This window comes from Aedes albopictus, chromosome 3 (genome assembly GCF_035046485.1).
Source record: "Aedes albopictus strain Foshan chromosome 3, AalbF5, whole genome shotgun sequence".
NCBI lineage: Eukaryota > Metazoa > Arthropoda > Insecta > Diptera > Culicidae > Aedes > Aedes albopictus.
The window spans coordinates 336586495-336602762 of NC_085138.1; the positions used below are offsets into that span (position 1 = coordinate 336586495).

The 16268-nt window shown below is 32.3% G+C and overlaps 1 protein-coding gene across 2 annotated transcripts in view; it reads left to right on the plus strand.

Annotated features, from left to right (window-relative positions):
- The window catches only part of LOC134284269 (beta-arrestin-1), a gene marked incomplete at its 5' end in the record, with an annotated part of 128989 nt that overhangs the window by 57476 nt on the left and 55245 nt on the right, over positions 1-16268 (plus strand). For both annotated transcript variants that reach the window (XM_062843011.1, XM_062843012.1), the window contains 1 exon segment: positions 1497-1640. In XM_062843011.1, the coding sequence (XP_062698995.1) occupies positions 1497-1640 (144 nt within the window).

Here is a 16268-nt window from a genome sequence, read left to right on the forward strand (position 1 = left end):
AATTAGTTTGTGATTTCGCCGCTAGGTGGCGCTAGTCATCAAGTAAAGTTTCAAACTTCTCTATCTGGAGATCCAGAACAGATAGGAAAGTTCCGTCTTCGGCAAAATTTTTCAGGAAGTCAAGAGCAATTTGGTGATTCAACAACTATTTTGTGATTTTGCCGCTGCTAGATGGTGCTAGTTGTCAACTAAAATGTCAAACCCCGCTATCTCGAGATTCAGAGCAGATAGAAAAGTGCCGTCTTCGGTAAAGTTCTTCAGGAAGTCAAGAGCAATCTGGTGATTCAACAATTACTGTTACTGTTACTGTTACTGTTACTGAGCGGATGTGACCCATGCAAACAAAGAACATTGACGCCTTATCGCGTTATGCATTATGTACAAACTACCATGCGTCTCCATTGCCAGTAGTGGCAAAACTGTTCGCTTACACGCATCATTCAACCAGTAGAAGTATGTACATCCAAAACCATAAGTCGTGCCACCACCGAAAACGCAAATCATACTTTAACAACTTTCATATTTAAATATTAGTTCATTAGGCGTGACACGTTGAACATGCAACGCAATTATCACGTTCACCGCCCCGAAACGCGATTACTCATTGTGATTTAATACACGTCTATAAACAACTTTTATAAACTGGCTGTGCTACCCACGGCACAATAGGTGCCGTCCGTCACTCCAAGCTTGCGTTTTGATACCTACTGATGAAAAACCATCTCCAGGAAAAGTTTTCCATCCACGAAAGCGATCGTCGACCGACGACGACGACGACTCACAACACAATGCGATAAAAGACTTTAAAACAGGCAAAGTTTTTCTGGCCTCGAAACACGTCACAGCCACATTATGCTAACAGGTTTTTTTTCTCTGCGGGAAACCCATCCTGGGTTACGTTTTGAGTAGGACGTGTGAGATTTGTTCGCTTCCATTAGATTCAAGTCTAAAACGATTATAACTTCGTAGTTCAGCCTTTCATGAATCAATTTACCTGTTTACTAATTTTGTAATATCATGTGACAGGCATGAAGATGCACAAGAATGTCAAGGAAATTTACATTATGAAAAGATTTAGTCCGACCGGGAATCGAACCCAAACACCCAGAGACTCCATGGTCTTGTTGATATTAGATATATGGGCCCTAGATAAACTATAGAATCCGAATTTATTGATTGACCACAAACGACCTATCCAAAAACTACTCCAAAACCATTATTGATTGTTGGTTGTTGTGCCATTTGTATGGTGGTGAGCGTCCATTGAAAAACAAAAGCTTAAGTGGATGGAAAGTCAAAGCTTTCGACCATACCCAACAACGACCAGTGCAGCTTAGCGTAGGCAACACGTAAAATTTGATTAAGCCATACTAAATTGAATCATTTTTTTCTCATTTTTTTTTCTCTTTCCTTCTTTTGTTTTTCTCTGCGGCTCACCGGAAACACGCAAATTTCTGCTGCTTCGCCTCCACAACTTCAACCTACGACGACACCAGGGACGGATGTCAAGTGGCGCCCGGTTTCACACTGTCCAAAGTGTTTACGCTAACTCCACTGTTGGCCAACAACAAAGACAAATGGGGTCTGGCACTCGACGGGCAGCTGAAGCACGAGGATACCAATCTGGCCTCCAGCACGTTGTAAGTATTACGTACCGCTACCACCCATCATGTACCCCAGCTACTCTTTCTAGACGTCTTCGCGCGGATCGTCGTCGTAGTCGTCGTGTTGTTCTATCAGTTTTATGCGCCCCTTTCAGCAGCAGTAGGTAGACTAGGCGGTTGATGGTTACTTTGAGGGATAGGGTGGGACGTTTCTGTCAATACAATAGATAATCGATCGCATAACCAATAAAGTATACAAATTAATAATCAATCCATTGAGTACATCACACTTCAAAGGGGCAATTGTATAGCAATAATATGGCAAACAATACAATGGAATAACACACAATATTCTGAATGTCTCCTTAGGGGAAGAGTTCAAGGTAAACCGTGACAAGAGCTCCTTGTGAAGGCCTGATCTGTAGTAATTGCAGAAGGAATACTTGGAGAAGCGCCAGCTCCCAGAGAAACTATAGTAGAATTTCATGGCGAAACTCCAGGATAAACCCTTGGAGAAACATCGGTAATAAGCCCTAGATAAACTCCGGAAAAATCACTGGAGAAGCTTCCGGAGGAATCTCTGGAGGAACTTTAGGAGAGTTGCTAGAGTAGAACAAGTAACTCCAGAAGGAATCACCAGACGAGATGATGAACTTTTCTGGTGCAACTCCTGGAGGGACTTCTGGGAAAAAATCCACTTGGAGACCCAGATAGAACTCCTGCAGTAACTCCAAAAGAAAATCTTGGAGATACTTCAGGAGGAATACCAGGATTACTTCCGTGGATGCTATCGACTGTTAATTCTTGGCCTTGCAGTCTTCGGTTTGCAATCAAAACGACATATGTTGTCTATGCCCGACGTTTTGATGGTCTATGCCATCTAACCCTTGAAAAAGATGGCATAGATCATCGAAACGTCAGGCACAGAGAATATATGTAGTTTTGATTGCAAACCGAAGACTGCAAGGCCGAAAGAAACCCTCGAATACCAGAATTACTTCAGGACGAATTCATGGCGGTATTCTAGGACGAATTCCTGGAGGTATTCCAGGTACTTCCAAAAGAACTCAAGGAGGAATTCCCGGGGAAACTCTTAGACTCCAAGAATTAGAGTAAACCCTGGAGGTACTTCAAGGGGAATCCTCGATGGAGCTTCAAGAGCAATTCCTGCAGACACTACAAGAGGAATCCTAGAGGGCATTTCATCAGGAATCCCCAAAAGAGCTCCAGGAGAACGCCCTGGAGGCTCTCCAAGAGAACTCATTAGAGGGGCTCCAGCAGAACTCTCTAGGTTAGATGCATGAGGATTTCCTAATAGAATTCAAAGAAAACTCCTCAAGGGCTGTTCATAAACCACGTAGACCAAACTTTGGTCATCTCAGACCCCTCTCCCTTCCCAACGGAGACTTTCGCCCATACAAAAAAATGAAATTTGTATGCTGCCGTGTGCAGTACATGCTTGGCCCATGGTAATAGGGATTCCCATAGAACATGGACCAACTATGCTGCACACGGTAGTATGAAGCGTAGACTTTGGCTAGACCCCCCTTCCTTCAAAAGTCTACGTACGTGGTTTATGAATAATGGTCTTTAAGGAGAACACAACATTTTCTAAATGAATCCCTGGATGAACTTTATTAGGATTTCCGGGAAAACATAATGTGAAACCCGAAGAAATCTATGGTGGAACTCCAGGAAGATTCTTTGGAGAAACTACAACAGGAGGGTGCCGGGAACAAGGAATCCCTGGAACAAATTTAAGAAGAATCCTTGGGAAAATTCCAGTAATTGAATTAGTTGAGATCATTGGGTTAGAAAAGAATTTCTGATGGTATTTCAGGTACTCTCAATAGAACTCAAATAGAAAGTCCGAGATAAACTTCAGGAGGAGTTTCATTGGGTCACTCCGTCTAGAATCCTTCTTAGACTCTAAGATTTAGAATAGACTCTGGAGGTAGTTCAAGGGAAATCTCGCTGTTTCAGTTCCAGAAGCGATCTCCACGAGGAAGCCCAGAAGGCATTTTAGATGGAATTATCAAATGAACTCCAGGAAAACTGCCTAGAGGGGGTCCAAGAAAAGGAGCTCTACGAGAACTTCTTGGAGAAGCTCCAGGACTGCAAAAGAAAACAGAAAGAATAATCTTCAGAGGAACACAATATTTTCTGAATGAATCCCTGGAGGAGCTCTAGAAGGAATCTCGGGAAGAACTTCATGTGAAACCCCTACAACTACAGGAGGAATAGCGGGAGTAACTCAAAAAGGAATCCCTTAAAAAATCTAGAAGAATCCTTGAAAAACAAATTTCAGTTTCCGACGAATCTTCAGTAATTGGATTATGAACGAATTCCTTGAGGTATTTCAGGTACCTACTCCCAAAAGAAATCAATTAGACTTAATGGAATTCTAGGAAAATTTCCTGGAGGCGCCCCAGGAGAACTCTTTGAAGGAGCTCCACAAATACACCTGGAAAAGCTCCAAGAGAATTCTCTGAAGGAGCCCCAAGAGAACTTCCTGGAGGAACTCATGGGGGAGTTTCTAAAGAAACACAAAGAATAGTCTCCAGGGAAACACAATATTTTCAGAATGATTCCCTGGATAGAGGTCCTCCTGAAGAATCCCGAGAAGATCTTTTTGTGAAATATAGAGATTCTTTAAAAGGAATCTATGGAGGAACACCAGAAAAAAAAATCTTTAGATGAACGGCAGGCATAATCCCGGAGGAAACTAAAAAAGGACTCCCTGGGAACAAAAAATCAAAAAAATACCTTAGAAGAACGTTCGATGAAACTTCAATAATTCATGTAGAAACTACAGGAAAAATCACAAAAAAAACCATGAGACTCCTTTGAAGGAACCTTAGGAGAAATTACTGGAGGAGCCTTATGATCATTAGCGTGCGGAGCTTTAGAAATACTTTTCTAAAGAAAGACATGAAACACTTTCCTAAATACGCTTTTTCTCATGTTCATCAAAGAAAATTCATTAGCAAAAAGAGATAGCTGCGCTCGCTAGTTTCAAGGATGCATTACTTGTGGAGCTTCAAGAGAAGGCTCTAAAGAAATGCAATCAAAGTTCTCACTGAAGCAGCACCAGGAGGAATTCCTTACAAACTCCTTATGGAAACAAAGGTTGAACTTCAGGTAGAATACCAGACCGAATCCCTGGAGGTATTTCAGGATGATTTTCAGGAAAAAACTTAAGGAGAACGTCATGAGATATTCCCGGAAATACAGCAGGAATCTTCGTAGGAACTTTAGGAATAAAACCAGGAAACTTTCGAAGAGAAATCCTGGATCGAAACCTCCTCCTAGATTGAAAGCTCTTTAGAATAACTTTAGCAATTCACCGGAGAAACTCAGGAAATCTCTCAAAAAGAATCCCGACGGAATCTTTGAAGAAGTTTCAGGCGAACACCCCAGACGAGCTCCAGGAAGAATTTCCCCTAATTTTTGGAGGCATCTCTGTGGAGGAATATCCTTTGAGAAACTTAGAGTAGAATCTCCATAATGTTGTGTGTGAACAAAGGTTAATGTCGTTCCCCTTGCGTGTCCTTCCCCTAACATGCATCAGTGACAGCAACCACCATGACGGAATTTTCAATGTGATGCTTCCGCCGCATTGAAGAGTGAATCTTTGGCGGAGTAAGGCACTTTCATCGTGAAGTCCCGTGTCATGCCAAATGATTCTACTGTAGTTTGTAAAGATGGCTGCGAACGGATTATTCCAGTGATATTTATTCACGCATAGATCACTTTAGTAGGAAACTTAAGGTCTGAGGTCAAGCTCGTCCGTTAAAAATTTGAAATTACCACGTGTTGCCGTTGGAAAAGCACGTTTTAGCTCTCTCGGAGAGGCAATTGGTCCCGCTCGTTCGAGGTTGGCAGGGTGGCCAGAATTATTTTGAAATGAGTTTATGGTTAGTTTTGTGTAGTATTCTAAACATTTGGATGGTTTTCCATAACATTTTTAGATTCTTCATACTCATGAAGAATCAAATGAGAAATAATATTATTAGAATAAATATACTATTGAAAGATGCAACCCAACTAAATCGGTAAAAGCACGAGTATTCATCAAGACCATGTTGAGGTTTGGAATGAGTGTATGGTCCAATATCGCCAGAGATTTTCATTTTGTTCTCAGTTACCAAGTTTGTTTTGGCATGGGAATATGTAGTACAAGATTTGCACTGAGAAAGGAAATAATTGGAACAAATATAATAATGAAAGATGTCAACATAACCGACTCAGTAAAAGTGCGGATATTCATCAAGAATGTACTAAAAGTGTCTAAATCGATCAGTACATAAACTTCATACATAAAATATCGTTGTTATCCAAGGAGAAAAGGAAAGCTTTCAGTTATTTGTTGTGCAATTGCTCATGAAACACTAATCTGAGAAGCCTGTGAGTCCAAGTTGGGATGCTCCGAAGAAGTTGAATCAGAATATGTATAAGATGTTATATGCATTGATATACTTACATACTGGCAATAAAATGCATGGCTAATTATACATAATAAGCAATGTTTATACTTGTAATGCTTGACGTCTGAGAAAATTTCCACTATTGTTTCATCAAGCATTTTATTGTGATAACATTTATATCAAAACTATATGATTTCACTTCATGGAATCATAAATGTTGAGGCACATCAAACCCCTATTATCTAATGATAGAAGCCGTACCATTGGCAACCATGAAAACGGTGATCCACACCGATCTCAATTTTATTTTTTCTCTCATATATACCAACGCAGCAGAAGAGAAAAAAAATGACGCTCCCGGCTAAACCCAGTGGACGCGAATGAGAGAACAATAGAGAACGGTATCAACAAATGCCGTCCTGGCAGGTTGGGTGCGTTTGGTAGCTGCTGAATTACCTAGTTGTTATGAAAATGATTTCGTGCTGTTCGAGCAAGTTGCTCGAATGCTCCATCGATGATTAGCAGCAATGCATTGATTTGCATCCATTACACTGCATTTATTGCATGAATTTGCATGAAGAACTTAATAAAAAATTAAGAGAAAGTGAACTAAAACTTCACAATACTTAAACAAAACACAAACAAATATAACTTTTTTTTTAATTAAAATTCATATAACATATTTCATCGAAGTACATAGAGAAAATAAAAACTGCTCGAAAGCTCTATAGTCGTCTGTAAGTGCCAATTCTTAGGAAGGCTCCAAATTTTTTAATAATCTTATATGCCATACCCGGCGATTCTGGAAGGATCGGTGAATATTTCTTGATTCTTAGGAATATTTGTAACATCTGAAGAATATTTGAGTTTTCTATGAAAATGTTTGAAACATTTGTGAAAATTTCTAAGTTATTTTAGGTGGTTCGAAGGTTTTTAAAAAGTCAAGGAATAATGTTTGATTTTTAGAAATACTTGAAATTCCTCGCCCACATCTGGGTCGGCTAAGGTTTATTCGAGGACATTCAAAAAGTCTAGGAAAAATCCTTGTTTTTTTAAATACTTGGAATTCCTTGTCCACATCTAGGTCCGCTAAGGTAGCTCGAGGATTTCCAAAGAATCTATGTGAAATTTTTGAGTTTCAGACATAGTAGGAATTTCTTGTCCACATCTGGATCCGCTGAGGTCATTTTCACTCAGCAGTGATCCATTTTTTTTTTTGGTACAAATTTATAACAGTTCCAAAACTTTGGAACGGCTCAGTTCCACCGGTGATTGTCTCAAACACGATGTTTTGAAAGTGAAGGAGTTTGTCCTCGTAAATAAATCGAATTTACGAAGATCCTCTTGAAGACCATCGTGAAGATAGCTAATGGATATGGAAAGAATCTAGGGATTCTGGAAAAAAAAATCCTTCAAACGTTACCCCTGGAGTTTCTTTAGAAGTTTACTAGGAGGCTTTCGAAGAGTTCCTCTAGGCTGTCCTCCAAGAGTTCTTCCGGGAATCCTTTTAGAAGTTTCTTCAAGAATTCGTCAGGAGTTCCTCCCGGGAATTTCTCTAGAAGTTCCTGCAGGAATTCCTCTAGGGAGTCCTCCAGGAATTCCTTGAGAAGTTCCTCCGGAAATTCCTCAAGAAGTTCCTCCAAAAAATCCTCTAGAATCTCCTCTAGGAGTTCTTCTAGAAGTTCCTCCGGAAATCCTCCAGAAGAACCCCCGGGTATTTCTCTAAAGGTGCCTTCAGGAATTTCTTTAATAGTCCCTCCGGAAATTTCTCTAGAAGTTTCAAAGGATTTTTTTTTTCTAGGTGTTCCTCTATGATGTCCTCCAGGAATTTCCCTTAGAATTCTTCCAGAAGTTCTTCTACAAATTCCTCTAGCAGTTCCCCCGGGAATTCCTCTTAGAATTCCTTCAGGAATTTCTTTAGGAGTTCCTCTAGAAGTTACTAGGGGAATTCTCGTAGGATTTCCAATGGGATTTTTTCCTTAGAGTTCCTCCAGGAATTCATTTAGTTCCTTCGAAAATTCCTATAGCAGTTCTCCGATAATTCCTCAAGAGGCACCTCCGGAAATTTCTCCAGAAATTCCTCCGGATTTCCTCTAGGAGTATTCCTAGGAATTTCTCTGGGAGTTCCTGCAGAAATTCCCCTGGGAGTTGCTCCGGGAATTCCTCGAGTGGTTTATCCGCGAATTCCTCTAGGCGGTCCTGCGGGAATTCCTATAGGTGTTCCAGGAGGGTTTTTGTTTCTAGAAGTCTCTCCGGGAATTCTTCTAGGAGGTCCTCCAGAAATTCCTCTAGGAGTACCTCCAGAAATTTCTCTAGGAGTCCCCCGGGAATTCCTTTAGGAAACCCTCCGGGAATTCCTCTAGGTTGTCCTCTATGAATTCCTCTAGGAGTTCCTCCGGGGATTCTTTTAGAAGTTGCTTCAAGAATTCTTCAGGAGTTCCTCCGGGAATTTATCCAGAAACTCCTGCAGGAATTTCTCTGAAAGGTCCTCCGGTTATTCCTTGAGAAATTCCTCCGGAAATTCCACAAGGAGTTCCTCCAAAAAATCCTCAAGGATCTCTCTGAGAGTTCATCTAGGAGTTCCTCCGGGAATTTCTCTAGAAGATTCAATTTTATTTTTCTACGAGTTCCGCCAGGATGTTCTCCAGGAGTTCCTCCGGGAATTCCTCCAGAAGTTTCTCTAAAAATTCCTCTAACAGTTCCCCTGGGAATTCCTCTAGGAATTCCTCCAGGAGTTTTTTCTAGGAGTTTCTCTAGAAGTTCCTACGGGAATTCTCCTATGAGTTCTAATGGAATTTTTTGTAGGAATTCTTCCGGAAATTCCTTTAGGAGTTCCTCCTAGAATTTCTCAAGGAGTTCCTCCGGAAATTTCTCCAAGAATTCCTCCAGGTGATTCTCTAGGAGTACCCCTAAAAATTTCTCTGGGAGTTGCTTCGAAAATTCCTCTTGGATTTCCTCCAGGAATTTCTCTAGAAGCACCCTCAGGAATTTCTCTAGAAGTTTTTCCGGAAATTCCCCTAGGAGTTCTCCGCAAATTCCTCTAGGTAGTCCTCCGGGAATTCCTCTAGGTATTTCAAGAGGGTTTTTGTTTCTAGAAGTCTCTCCGGGGATTCTTCTAGGAGTTCTTCCGGGAGTTCCTCTAGGAGTTCCTCCGGGAATTTCTCTGGGAGTTTCTCTGGGAATTTCGCTAGGAGTCCCACCGGGAATTTCTATAAAAGTTCCTCGTTGAATTCTTCAAGGAGTTTCTTCACCGGGTTTTCAAGAAGTTCTTCCAACTAGTATTATATGAGCTCCTAACGAAATTCTTCTTGGAGTTCCTCCAAAAATTCCTACGAGTTCCAATGGATTTCTTTCTAGAAGGTCCTCCGTGAATTCCTCGGGGAGTTCCCCGGAAATTTCGCAAGGTGGGCTCCGGGAAATTCTCTAGGAGTTTCAATGGGATTTTTTTTTCTAGGAGTTCTTCCAGGAATTTTTCTGGAAGTCCTTCTTGGAATTCCTTTCGGTGGTCACCCGTCAATTCTTCTAGGAGTTCCTCCGGAAATTCCACGAGAAGGTCCTCCAGGATTCCCTCTAGAAGTTCTTCCAGAAATTCCTTTTATGAGTTCCATCAAGATTTCCTCTAGGAGTTCCTCCGGAAATTGTTTTACCAGTTCCAATGGGATTGCTTCCTAGGAGTTCTTCCGGAAATTCCTCGGAGAGTTCCCCCCTGGAATTTCTCTAGGCGGTGCTCTGGCAATTCCTTTAGGAGTTTCAATGGGATTTTTTTTCTAAGAGTTCCTCCAGGTATTCTTAGAGGAGTTCTTCCGGGAATTTCTCTATGAGTTCTTTCAGGAATTTCACTAGGAATTCCTGCGGGAATTCCTCCAGGAGTTGTGCCGAGATTTCCTCTAGAAGGAATTGCTCTAGGAGCTACAATGAGATTTCTTGAATTCTTCGGAAAATCCTCTAGAAGTTCCTTCTGGTATTCTATTAGGAGTTCCTTCGAGAATTCCTAAATATGTTCCTCCGGAAATCCCTCTATGAGAACTTCCAGGAATTTCTCTAGAAATTCTTCTAGGAGTTCCTCAGTGAATTCTTCTAGGAGTTTCAATGATTTTTTTCTTGGATTCCTCCGGGAATTTCTCGAGGAGTTCCTCCTAACATTCCTGTGGGAGTTCCTCCGAAGAATCCTCAAAGAGTTCCTCCGAGAATTCCACTAAGGGTAGCCGCTGGAACTTCTCTAGGAGTTTGTCCAGAAAATCCTCTTGGAGTTCCTCCAGAAATTCCTCTAGGAGTTTCTCTAGTAGTGTCCCCCAGGAACTTCTCTTGTACTGTCTCCGGAAATTTCTCAAGGATTTCCTCTGAAAAATCCTCTTGCAGAACTTCCGGGAATACCTCTAGGAGTACCTACAGGTAATTATTTATTTATTTACTTATTTACTTATTTACTTATATACTTATTTTTTTATGATTTATTTATTTATTTAGTTATTTAGTTATTCAGTTATTTAGTTATTTAGTTATTTAGTTATTTAGTTATTTAGTTATTTAGTTATTTAGTTATTTAGTTATTTAGTTATTTAGTTATTTAGTTATTTAGTTATTTAGTTATTAAGTTAATTAGTTATTTAGTTATTTAGTTATTTAGTTATTTAGTTATTTAGTTATTTAGTTATTTAGTTATTTAGTTATTTAGTTATTTAGTTATTTAGTTATTTAGTTATTTAGTTATTTAGTTATTTAGTTATTTAGTTATTTAGTTATTTAGTTATTTAGTTATTTAGTTATTTAGTTATTTAGTTATTTAGTTATTTAGTTATTTAGTTATTTAGTTATTTAGTTATTTAGTTATTTAGTTATTTAGTTATTTAGTTATTTAGTTATTTAGTTATTTAGTTATTTAGTTATTTAGTTATTTAGTTATTTAGTTATTTAGTTATTTAGTTATTTAGTTATTTAGTCATTTAGTTATTTAGTTATTTGGTTATTTAGTTATTTAGTTATTTAGTTATTTAGTTATTTAGTTATTTAGTTATTTAGTTATTTAGTTATTTAGTTATTTAGTTATTTAGTTATTTAGTTATTTAGTTATTTAGTTATTTAGTTATTTAGTTATTTAGTTATTTAGTTATTTAGTTATTTAGTTATTTAGTTATTTAGTTATTTAGTTATTTAGTTATTTAGTTATTTAGTTATTTAGTTATTTAGTTATTTAGTTATTTAGTTATTTAGTTATTTAGTTATTTAGTTATTTAGTTATTTAGTTATTTAGTTATTTAGTTATTTAGTTATTTAGTTATTTAGTTATTTAGTTATTTAGTTATTTAGTTATTTAGTTATTTAGTTATTTAGTTATTTAGTTATTTAGTTATTTAGTTATTTAGTTATTTAGTTATTCAGTTATTTAGTTATTTAGTTATTTAGTTATTTAGTTGTTTAGTTATTTAGTTGTTTAGTTATTTAGTTATTTAGTTATTTAGTTATTTAGTTATTTAGTTATTTAGTTATTTAGTTATTTAGTTATTTAGTTATTTAGTTATTTAGTTATTTAGTTATTTAGTTATTTAGTTATTTAGTTATTTAGTTATTTAGTTATTTAGTTATTTAGTTATTTAGTTATTTAGTTATTTAGTTATTTAGTTATTTAGTTATTTAGTTATTTAGTTATTTAGTTATTTAGTTATTTAGTTATTTAGTTATTTAGTTATTTAGTTATTTAGTTATTTAGTTATTTAGTTATTTAGTTATTTAGTTATTTAGTTATTTAGTTATTTAGTTATTTAGTTATTTAGTTATTTAGTTATTTAGTTATTTAGTTATTTAGTTATTTAGTTATTTAGTTATTTAGTTATTTAGTTATTTAGTTATTTAGTTATTTAGTTATTTAGTTATTTAGTTATTTAGTTATTTAGTTATTTAGTTATTTAGTTATTTAGTTATTTAGTTATTTAGTTATTTAGTTATTTAGTTATTTAGTTATTTAGTTATTTAGTTATTTAGTTATTTAGTTATTTAGTTATTTAGTTATTTAGTTATTTAGTTATTTAGTTATTTAGTTATTTAGTTATTTAGTTATTTAGTTATTTAGTTATTTAGTTATTTAGTTATTTAGTTATTTAGTTATTTAGTTATTTAGTTATTTAGTTATTTAGTTATTTAGTTATTTAGTTATTTAGTTATTTAGTTATTTAGTTATTTAGTTATTTAGTTATTTAGTTATTTAGTTATTTAGTTGTTTAGTTGTTTAGTTATTTAGTTATTTAGTTGTTTAGTTATTTAGTTATTTAGTTATTTAGTTATTTAGTTATTTAGTTATTTAGTTATTTGGTTATTTAGTTATTTAGTTATTTAGTTATTTAGTTATTTAGTTATTTAGTTATTTAGTTATTTAGTTATGTAGTTATTTAGTTATTTAGTTATTTAGTTATTTAGTTATTTAGTTATTTAGTGATTTAGTTATTTAGTTATTTAGTTATTTAGTTATTTAGTTATTTAGTTATTTAGTTATTTAGTTATTTAGTTATTTAGTTATTTAGTTATTTAGTTATTTAGTTATTTAGTTGTTTAGTTATTTAGTTATTTAGTTATTTAGTTATTTAGTTATTTAGTTATTTAGTTATTTAGTTATTTAGTTATTTAGTTATTTAGTTATTTAGTTATTTAGTTATTTAGTTATTTAGTTATTTAGTTATTTAGTTATTTAGTTCTCTCTCTCTCTTCTTGGCGTAACGTCCACATTGGGACAAAGCCTGCTTCTCAGCTTAGTGTTCTATGAGCACTTCCACAGTTATTAACTGAGAGCTTCCTCTGCCAATGACCATTTTGCATGCGTATATCGTGTGGCAGGCACGAAGATACTCTATGCTCAAGGAAGTCAAGGAAATTTCCTTTACGAAAAGATCCTGGACCGACCGGGAATCGAACCCGTCACCCTCAGCATGGTCATGCTGAATACCCATGCGTTTACCGCCTCGGCTATATGGGCCCTTAGTTATTTAGTTATTTAGTTATTTAGTTATTTAGTTATTTAGTTATTTAGTTATTTAGTTATTTAGTTATTTAGTTATTTAGTTATTTAGTTATTTAGTTATTTAGTTATTTAGTTATTTAGTTATTTAGTTATTTAGTTATTTAGTTATTTAGTTATTTAGTTATTTAGTTATTTAGTTATTTAGTTATTTAGTTATTTAGTTATTTAGTTATTTAGTTATTTAGTTATTTAGTTATTTAGTTATTTAGTTATTTAGTTATTTAGTTATTTAGTTATTTAGTTATTTAGTTATTTAGTTATTTAGTTATTTAGTTATTTAGTTATTTAGTTATTTAGTTATTTAGTTATTTAGTTATTTAGTTATTTAGTTATTTAGTTATTTAGTTATTTAGTTATTTAGTTATTTAGTTATTTAGTTATTTAGTTATTTAGTTATTTAGTTATTTAGTTATTTAGTTATTTAGTTATTTAGTTATTTAGTTATTTAGTTATTTAGTTATTTAGTTATTTAGTTATTTAGTTATTTAGTTATTTAGTTATTTAGTTATTTAGTTATTTAGTTATTTAGTTATTTAGTTATTTAGTTATTTAGTTATTTAGTTATTTAGTTGTTTAGTTGTTTAGTTATTTAGTTATTTAGTTGTTTAGTTATTTAGTTATTTAGTTATTTAGTTATTTAGTTATTTAGTTATTTAGTTATTTGGTTATTTAGTTATTTAGTTATTTAGTTATTTAGTTATTTAGTTATTTAGTTATTTAGTTATTTAGTTATGTAGTTATTTAGTTATTTAGTTATTTAGTTATTTAGTTATTTAGTTATTTAGTGATTTAGTTATTTAGTTATTTAGTTATTTAGTTATTTAGTTATTTAGTTATTTAGTTATTTAGTTATTTAGTTATTTAGTTATTTAGTTATTTAGTTATTTAGTTATTTAGTTATTTAGTTGTTTAGTTATTTAGTTATTTAGTTATTTAGTTATTTAGTTATTTAGTTATTTAGTTATTTAGTTATTTAGTTATTTAGTTATTAAGTTATTTAGTTATTTAGTTATTTAGTTATTTAGTTATTTAGTTATTTAGTTATTTAGTTATTTAGTTATTTAGTTATTTAGTTATTTAGTTATTTAGTTCTCTCTCTCTCTTCTTGGCGTAACGTCCACATTGGGACAAAGCCTGCTTCTCAGCTTAGTGTTCTATGAGCACTTCCACAGTTATTAACTGAGAGCTTCCTCTGCCAATGACCATTTTGCATGCGTATATCGTGTGGCAGGCACGAAGATACTCTATGCTCAAGGAAGTCAAGGAAATTTCCTTTACGAAAAGATCCTGGACCGACCGGGAATCGAACCCGTCACCCTCAGCATGGTCATGCTGAATACCCATGCGTTTACCGCCTCGGCTATATGGGCCCTTAGTTATTTAGTTATTTAGTTATTTAGTTATTTAGTTATTTAGTTATTTAGTTATTTAGTTATTTAGTTATTTAGTTATTTAGTTATTTAGTTATTTAGTTATTTAGTTATTTAGTTATTTAGTTATTTAGTTATTTAGTTATTTAGTTATTTAGTTATTTAGTTATTTAGTTATTTAGTTATTTAGTTATTTAGTTATTTAGTTATTTAGTTATTTAGTTATTTAGTTATTTAGTTATTTAGTTATTTAGTTATTTAGTTATTTAGTTATTTAGTTATTTAGTTATTTAGTTATTTAGTTATTTAGTTATTTAGTTATTTAGTTATTTAGTTATTTAGTTATTTAGTTATTTAGTTATTTAGTTATTTAGTTATTTAGTTATTTAGTTATTTAGTTATTTAGTTATTTAGTTATTTAGTTATTTAGTTATTTAGTTATTTAGTTATTTAGTTATTTAGTTATTTAGTTATTTAGTTATTTAGTTATTTAGTTATTTAGTTATTTAGTTATTTAGTTATTTAGTTATTTAGTTATTTAGTTATTTAGTTATTTAGTTATTTAGTTATTTAGTTATTTAGTTATTTAGTTATTTAGTTATTTAGTTATTTAGTTATTTAGTTATTTAGTTATTTAGTTATTTAGTTATTTAGTTATTTAGTTATTTAGTTATTTAGTTATTTAGTTATTTAGTTATTTAGTTATTTAGTTATTTAGTTGTTTAGTTGTTTAGTTATTTAGTTATTTAGTTGTTTAGTTATTTAGTTATTTAGTTATTTAGTTATTTAGTTATTTAGTTATTTAGTTATTTGGTTATTTAGTTATTTAGTTATTTAGTTATTTAGTTATTTAGTTATTTAGTTATTTAGTTATTTAAATATGTAGTTATTTAGTTATTTAGTTATTTAGTTATTTAGTTATTTAGTTATTTAGTTATTTAGTTATTTAGTTATTTAGTTATTTAGTTATTTAGTTATTTAGTTATTTAGTTATTTAGTTATTTAGTTATTTAGTTATTTAGTTATACAGTTATTTAGTTATTTAGTTATTTAGTTATTTAGTTATTTAGTTATTTAGTTATTTAGTTATTTAGTTATTTAGTTATTTAGTTATTTAGTTATTTAGTTATTTAGTTATTTAGTTATTTAGTTATTTAGTTATTTAGTTATTTAGTTATTTAGTTATTTAGTTATTTAGTTATTTAGTTATTTAGTTATTTAGTTATTTAGTTATTTAGTTATTTAGTTATTTAGTTATTTAGTTATTTAGTTATTTAGTTATTTAGTTATTTAGTTATTTAGTTATTTAGTTATTTAGTTATTTAGTTATTTAGTTATTTAGTTATTTAGTTATTTAGTTATTTAGTTATTTAGTTATTTAGTTATTTAGTTATTTAGTTATTTAGTTATTTAGTTATTTAGTTATTTAGTTATTTAGTTATTTAGTTATTTAGTTATTTAGTTATTTAGTTATTTAGTTATTTAGTTATTTAGTTATTTAGTTATTTAGTTATTTAGTTATTTAGTTATTTAGTTATTTAGTTATTTAGTTATTTAGTTATTTAGTTATTTAGTTATTTAGTTATTTAGTTATTTAGTTATTTAGTTATTTAGTTATTTAGTTCTTTAGTTATTTAGTTATTTAGTTATTTAAATATTTGGTTATTTAGTTATTTAGTTATTTAGTTATTTAGTTATTTAGTTATTTAGTTATTTAGTTATTAAGTTATTTAGTTATTTAGTTATTTAGTTATTTAGTTATTTAGTTATTTAGTTATTTAGTTATTAAGTTATTTGGTTATTTAGTTATTTAGTTTTTTAGTTATTTAGTTATTTAGTTATGTAGTTATTTAGATAT